Source organism: Ambystoma mexicanum, chromosome 7q (assembly GCF_040938575.1).
Source record: "Ambystoma mexicanum isolate Mex_15411 chromosome 7q, UKY_AmexF1_1, whole genome shotgun sequence".
NCBI classification, from domain to species: domain Eukaryota; kingdom Metazoa; phylum Chordata; class Amphibia; order Caudata; family Ambystomatidae; genus Ambystoma; species Ambystoma mexicanum.
In genome coordinates this window covers 1,025,668,003-1,025,676,082 of record NC_090941.1, presented here as the reverse complement: position 1 = coordinate 1,025,676,082, position 8,080 = coordinate 1,025,668,003, and the positions used below count along the sequence as shown (strand labels likewise).

Here is an 8,080-nt window from a genome sequence, read left to right as displayed (position 1 = left end):
TTCGGAATATTGCATTCGCTTATCTTACACCATGTATCACACATTTTCATTGTATACTGGCTTTACAGTCTCCCCTTTTGCAATATTTCCTTTGTGTTAGTAAGATAAATAATTTGTTTCGGCGAGTTGCATTTATCCTTTATAACTTTCCTAACTTGAGTAAGCCCTCGTGGTAAGCAAAGAGTGAACTAATGGGTACCTTGATTAGCTACAGGACCGATATCCATGGAAGTCCCTCAGCCAGACCTCCGCAGACCCACGAAAGATACATCAAAGTAGAGTAAGTGCAGGTGATGAGTCCTATGAAAGCACGTGCGAGTGTGGCTTGCCGTGTGTGTGGTAAGCGATCTAGAAATGACGATACAGGGAATATTCGCCAAGAGATTGTTGGATGAGCTGAATTTTGGGAGCAGGATGTTAAGTTGAGAAGTTAGATTGAAGAGTGACATTGTGTATGCCAGGCTGTTTGAAAATGATTAATATTTACGAGCATGATCTATGCTGTCCTTCCACTCAACAAAATGTTTTTTTAGGGTGGGGAAAGGATGTTTAATTGTATATCTATCTGTGATTTTGTATTTATTTTTTTGTATTACTGTTTTTTTATTCCTCACTTGCACTACTGTTTTCCATGCATTACACCTAAATGAAGACTCCTAGAGCGCATGATTCCTCGTCATAAGGACCTCCAGATGTTTTACACTACAGCTCCCATGATCCTTTACCATGGACTGCGCTGCCAAAGGTTCAAGAGTGTTGGAGCTGAATGCATCCCTACCTCATATCAATTATAGCTACTCTCACAACACATGGTCTGATATATATATGCTATTCACTTCACCCTAAATGCAGTGCACCCTAAAATATGCTCCCGAACCATAAAGCAACTTAAACACCCCACTATCGATGGGGGTGGGGTCATTTTGACTATTTAATGGGATTGGGGACAGGAGTGAAGTGATTTTTTTTCCCCAGAGGGTCCACCTCACAGAAGATCATTAAAGAATGAAACATGCCTGTGTTGATGCTGTAACATATCTGGATGCTAATGAAAGGAAAATTATGTCATGATTCTGTTAATGAAAGATGGCAGCTCTAGCCACGCAAAGAATGGCACGGATAGTTGGAGCCAGGAGCATGGACGAGGGAAGTTCTGTGTGGTCGCATACACGGCCTAACGTGATTTTGAATTCTGAAGCGCCTCATGCTACCGTCTTTTCCCATTTTCATTGATACTGTCCCATACCTCTGAAGTATGGGATGTAGAAATAATGGGGTTCCTCGGAAGACCACAACATGTTTGTTGTCTCTCCCAAGTGATTGATTTGGCACATTTAAATAGTGCACGATTAATCAATTGTCACCGTTTACATAATTATTCTTAAAGGTGACAATAGAGTTCCCCTGGATCCCATAGTAGGAAACAGTTAGCCCCTTCATTCTGAGTATCAAAAGCACACTGAGCCATAGTAGAAGTGTCATTGATCCATTGTGATTCCATAGTGACAAAGGGAGGAATGGATCCCGTTCTACTCATTCACGCCCCTCATAGAATAGAATTGAAATGCTCCAGATCTCACTTCCTTTGCTTTCCAAAATAGCTTCAATTGCTAGATTTGCTATCTCCGTTTCATATCATGGGGCCATGGACCTCAGCAGATTTCACAGTCTTGCCAAAAAGCTGCCAATTTAATGGCATATGGCAAGGCTTTCAAACATGCGTGCAAAAGGCAATTCATCTCGACTGGGGCGCAAAACTGCAAGACTGTCTCCAATCTTGTAGGCCTCTGCTAGAGGGTCTTAGGAAAACAAAAAAAAGCACATACCCCTCAAGCAGAGATTTAAATAAAAGCCAACTACTTGACTGTATTAAGAAAAGAATACAGTACACATCGAACAGATCAGAACCGTGGATATCCCATGCTAAATTAGGAATACCTAAAATAAATAAATAAAGCAAAAAAAAAAAAAGATCAATGGTCCTGGCCTTGAAGGAGGATCAAGGATCTGTGCGCACTGAAACATCGGACATAACTGCTTCTGTAAATTGTTGCTGAACCAAAATAGTCTGTTTGAAAATACTTTAAACAATATAACGGGATCAAAATTCTCCTGAGATGCAAATCCCAAAGTAGACTGACCAGGTGTTGGGCAAGAAATTGAATTGGCTATGCGTTCCCTTAAAATGGGCAAAGCATAAGCCCTGGTGGATTTTCCAAAAAGGTATAAAGAACAACTTGTTTGTAAACTTCTTGCGACATTGAGTGTACTTATTGTAAACAAAGCAACTCTCGGGACAGTGCCAGCAATGGTTATAGTCATCCGTGTGGCACGCTGCAAATCCCTGTCCCAAGTCTGTTTTTCATGCCTGACACCATGTTACAGGGCTCGAAGAGCAGCAGGCCTTTCTAAAATCAGAGTGAGCGAGAGGTGAAGGTGGAGGAACGCCGGCCAGGAGGAGGAAGGAAGCTGCCAACACGAGATCCATTAGAAAAAGACTGCAAGATCCTTACTGCTGATTGAGTTCCCTGAGCAGGAGATGCTGATGAGCAAAGAAAGACTATTTGGAGGAAGCGCTGTGGGGGAAGGGAATTATACAGGGTGGCTTTGTTACTCAAACTTAGTTATACTTAAAATAGTTAAAGTTGATTGTAATAAGTAGTCCAGAACTAGATCGATTGAACTGACCTTGTTGCCATATGCGTCTGCATCTTCAAGATTTCACTTCGGTCGCAGGTGTTAATGTTTAAAGGTATTTGTGCCGCGCACCATCACCACCAAAGAGATCCCCAGGCGCTCTGGTCGATCTGAAAAGGATAGTGTGGGAAAAGGGGGTTTGGAGGAGGGTTACTAGGGTGTAGTTGGAAATAGAAAAGTGAGATTTGTGATGTTGTGTAGGCAGCTCCAGTTCGGTTTGCACTGTTCGCTGAGCTTAAGTGTAGTTAACGGGTCTGTGCAAACTCCCATGTGCTGTGTGCCCGGTTATATGTTGTTATTCTGTTGTTGCAATTTGGCGAAGTGCGTGTGGATTGCTGTGCACAGAGGTGGTTGTCTGCTTTTCTGTATGAGAGTTGTATGAGAAACATTGAGAGTTGGCTTAGTGGGTTTTTAAATTTTATTTTATATTGTAATATTTTTTTTTTCCTTTTTTTAGTTTATTTTCCTTTTTTGGTTTTTGTCTCTCTCCCTCTTATACCTGTCTTTGCTTTTCTGTGCTCCCTCTTCCTGGGTCAGTGATGTTTTGGTTAGTCGACTCCAGTCCCTCCCTACCTGTCTCGTGTGGTGATCTCACCTACCTAGGTTTCTTCTGTGGGTTCGCATAAAAGCAGTCTGTCTGAGTCTTTAAAAGTAATATATAAGAAAGATGTGCAGTCTCTGGACCCTACACTTAAAACGGCTTTGCTTCCTATCTTGATCTTTTTTTTCACTGTCTCCCATTGCTTGTACAGTTAGGCAAGTGGTACTTATTGATTTCATGCTAACTATTACATAGTGCTTGATTGGTTTTCAATGTGTCAGCCACTATGCTGGTCAAAGGGTGTAGCAACTGACCACTCAGCAGAGGAAATCAAATCAAGATGGAGTACACGCAGTGGGAACAGCCCCATTTGTATTGCCTTCTTAAAGCACAAATGGACCTCACACAACCAGATAATCCTGAGTCAGCAGCAGCCACAATGCAGGTCCTTCCACACTCCGCCCCCACTCTTCCAATGCACCCGATTGTAGGCATTGCCAACTGTTTGGCTTTAGCAGGTATATGCGTGTGGACCAGAGGGTATGGTCGGAACCATGCAGACAGATGGAGTGAATCCCCTCAACCTCACCGCCCCCGCCCCCGCTTGCACCTTGTGGATCATACAGAGTGCTTGAATTGTACTCTCTCCTTTTAGAACCGATGACAGCGTAGGTAGTCCGACAAGGCATATTTGTGATCTCCTTGAATTGCTCCAGAAATAGTGTTGTAAAGGAATGTTGCAATTGCCATTCAATGTAGTGCATATATGATGTCTAAATATGAATGATAAAAAGATGAATTTGAAACAAAGCACATATTAAACAGTAAAACCATGCTTCTCTCATTTAATGTACTAGTACTTTGTCAGCCTTATCCTTTCATTACCCTACTTGTTCCCTGCAGATGTGCTGCTAGAGGAGCCACGAATTGGCGTGAAGGCTATTAAGCATACAGCAGATGGAAAGGTGATCACCCAGTCGATACGTTTGAACAACAACACCCTGACAGAGTTGTCTGGCTTCAGGGACATGATTGCGAAAGTTCTGGCAGACCCAACCCAACTCCGCTGGATCGACCTGTCCTTTAATGACTTGTCCACCATTGATACCGTAAGTTGGCAGTCCTCCAGTACTCTGGAGAATGTGTGGACTGTGTGAGAGTATAGAATGTGTAGGATCCGCCTTTCATTAAAACATATATTTGGGTCTTTGTGATTTGGGCCTCGAGGATCTCACCACAGGCTCTGTGGATTTAATTTGTCCTGGGATTTATTTCATCCAAAACAAAACGCTATCAATGCGGCCCAATTCATTGTGGCAAAGAGTTGGGCTGTATAAAGATGTGATAAGACTGCAAAATAGTCAGATGCTGCGTAAATCTATACAATGTCAGAATTGCAGCTTTTGATCACAGTAGCTTCACTCATATTTCGTACTTCTGTGGCCAATAAAATGAAAACAGTTGCATGATTTAAAAGTAACCCATTTTATTTATCAGTGTGACGGGGTAACCTGCCACCAATAATCACTCTGGGGACTGTAATACAGTCCAGAGTCTTTATTGGAACTTAACAACAGAATGACTGGGTGTTCAATGGGGACTTTTAGGATCTAACTGGTTTGTAAGCGGAATTGGTGGTAGGGACGTCCCTCTCTATCTTCGTCCATCGGTTTACCTCCCTGCCCTAGCCCAGGCATCCTTAACAGGGGTGTTAGTATGCTACTGACCGGTGACCCCTGTCAGTCGATCTTCTACCTTGGTCTATTGGTGGAATCCGTAAGACACTGGCTGTCTCTCTGCCTAGGGATCTTCTAACTATCCCTAACCTACCCCCACGTAGTGTTTTAGGGTTGTTGGGGATGGTGCTTCCTTTCGCGCAGTTCCACCGACACGTCGTTTACACCCTTTCTCACCTGACCTTTCACTACCCTGTGTCACAAGAGGTTCATCTCCCACCACATCACTATCCCTCCAATCTCTGACTCCTTCTTTCCACCTCCACCCTTTGATCTTCTTACTCCTGATCTTACTGTTAATCTTTACCTCCAACTACCTCTCTATCTCCCTCCGTTGTCATCTTCTGTTATAATCTCCCTCTCTGCTCCTCCTACTACTCTTAGTCTCCCACTCCCTGTCATTCCTGCTGCTCTCGCTCTACTACTACTCCTACTCCATTTTGAACACTATCCCTCTGCTACCTTTCTTCCCTCTAGTCTTATTCTTCACAGCCGTTACAACTACTACTACTTTTCTCTCTCTCACACTCGCTACTCCTCTTCTCCCATTACCACTATCAAGACTCCCAGCTACTACTACCTCCACGGTATTACCCAATTTGACCGAATATTATTGATCAAATGGGACATCTGAACAAATTCGGCCAGTACCATTCGCTTTGATTCGATCAAATTGGGTAATAAATACCGAACATAGGGAGCGGGGTGTGCCCCGCTCCCCATGTTCGGTATTTTTGGCCTTGGGTGGTTGCAAGGGTGTCCCACGCATCCGGAAGATTGGAGCCTAGGGTGGAATTTTTTTTTAAATTAAAGTGGACCCTGCAGCGTTGGATCTGACCCGCGTTAAAGGAACGGAACTGATGCTGCTGGGTCAGGAGAGGCGGTGGATGTGGAAAAGGGGGTGTATTGGGGGGATGGGGGACATACATTTGTTGAGTTGGGCCGCAGTAAACTTGTATTTGTGGCTAAATTTACTACGGTCAATTCCGCTGCAAACAATTCTGCCACCTCCAAACAACCCAGATCCACCTCCGCCACTACTACCACTAACACTCTGCTACTCCTACTCTACTTCTATTCCTCAACTCTCCACACTCACACACAAATGCTCAAACAGACCCCCTCTTTCCAATAGCCTCTGCACCCCAATCGCTCTCGCCTCCTCTGGTGTCTCAGACGTCCTCCACCACCTCCTCTCCTCACCCAACTAACCCACCCTACACACTTGCACACACCTCCTTAAATACCCCACCCCTCTCCCAGGTTTGGATACTCGCTTTGCCCAATCACTTTCTTGCTCCAGGTTTAGGACAGGGAAAAGGATTGGACACTTCACAAGGGCTTGTAAGCACCACCCCCTTCTTGCACCATGTTGTAATGTTCAGGGCAGCCCTCCCCCATGGTTTTTGGGCTTGTTCTTGGCCTCTTATCCCTGGTGGGCTGTTGGGTTTATAATGGTCTTTATGGAGGCCTTTATTTAATGAATGCACATTTCTATGGTGGCTTAGTGTATTATCCCCTTTCTTGTGCTCCAGCAGACATACACTGTCTGCTGGAGCTGCGTTTACCTTTGGGATGCTGCACCGGTGTAGTTGTGCTCTTGGCCTCCCTCTGTTTTTCTGCGTCCCGCTCTGCTCCAGCCAACATCGTGCAGGCTGATGTTGTGGCGCTCCTCACCTTTGGTTTGGTCGCAGCCTCCCTGATTGCAGCAGGGTTCCCAGCGGTTCCGCACCCAGTGTCCTCTCTCTGCATTCTCCCTCTGCCTCCAATGTTCCCCATGGCTCTGACGGTCTTCTGCCTGGTGGCTTCTCCTTCCAGCCCCGGAGCTGCTGATCTCTTCTCGCGGACGTTTCTCTGCAGGAGCCCAGTTTGGCGCAAAGACGCTATGACGCCAGTATGTTTTGGCTTGAAGACTGTCATTATAAAAACATGTTATGATAGTATAGCGCCAAAACATACTGACATATGTAACTGGGGTTAAGGGGCTCGGAGTGAGGTACTCGGCAGACAGATCCTGGCACAGGGTTAAGGGGCTCTGTGTGAGGTACTCAGAAAACCAACCCACATACACAATTCTTTTCGAATGCAACACGTTAACAGGCACAGTACCGGTCAACGTGCTGCATTTGAAAAGAATTATGAAGGTGCGCTACTATTGCACTCTCGGCTGGTGGATGGGGTGCCACGATTGAACATCGTGCAGCGCAGGATGTCAGCCGACAGATGTATACAAGTGCTGCAATGTTAGCCACGTCCAAACGTCCCTCGCGCCAAATCGCCTGTGCCAGAAAGGCTCCTGTGCCAAAATGGGCGTGCCAAATCGGCTCCTGCAGCGAACTGGCTGCGCCGAACTGGCCCATGTCGAAACGGCAGTGCCCAAAGAGGGTGTACCGCTCTTCGGAGCATGATGTACTGGCATGTCCGGTTCGGCGCGGGGACGTTACGACGCCAGTATGGTTTGGCGCAAAGACTGTCATTCTAATTATTTTTATGACTGTATCGCGCCAAAACATACTGACATATATAACTTGGAGTTAAGGGCTCAGCGTGAGGTACTCGGGAGACAGATCCAGCCCACACCCACACCCACACCCACAATTCTTTTCGAATGCAACACGTTAACAGGCACAGTACCTATCAACGTGCTGCATTTGAAAAGTCTGTTGCACTCTCGGCTGGTGGATGGGGTGCCGCAATTGCACGTTCTGTGGACCAAATGTGCCTATAATTCCTTCAGATCTACTGGCCATCTTAATTTTTCCTGTGGATGAGCCCACGGTTTCCATGTCCCAGTTTGAGCAGGACTCGCATGTATGCTTGCGGAATGCACTCTCCATCTCATATGTGCTCGCTCTCGCTCTCGCTCTCGCTCTCTCACTCTCTCACTCTCTCACTCTCTCTCACTCACTCACACTCCCCCTCTTGCTCGCTCTCTCGCACTCTCTGGCTTGTGCACCGTGGGGACTGCTTCAACAGCACCCAGTGTGCCAGTTGTCATAGTTCATATTTCTAAGGGTGCCTGTGCCGTTTTGAGGGTGATTGCAGGGGGGAATTCTATGAGTGTAATCGGTGCATGTTGAATCTCTATTGTTAAATGGGGTAAAAG

At 45.7% G+C, this 8,080-nt stretch overlaps 1 protein-coding gene across 2 annotated transcripts in view; it reads left to right on the top strand.

Moving 5' to 3' along the window:
- The window catches only part of LRRC51 (leucine rich repeat containing 51), a 142,041-nt gene that overhangs the window by 67,323 nt on the left and 66,638 nt on the right, over positions 1-8,080 (top strand). For both annotated transcript variants that reach the window (XM_069640306.1, XM_069640307.1), the window contains exon 3: positions 4,142-4,347. In XM_069640306.1, the coding sequence (XP_069496407.1) occupies positions 4,142-4,347 (206 nt within the window). The remainder of the gene's footprint in view (positions 1-4,141; positions 4,348-8,080) is intronic.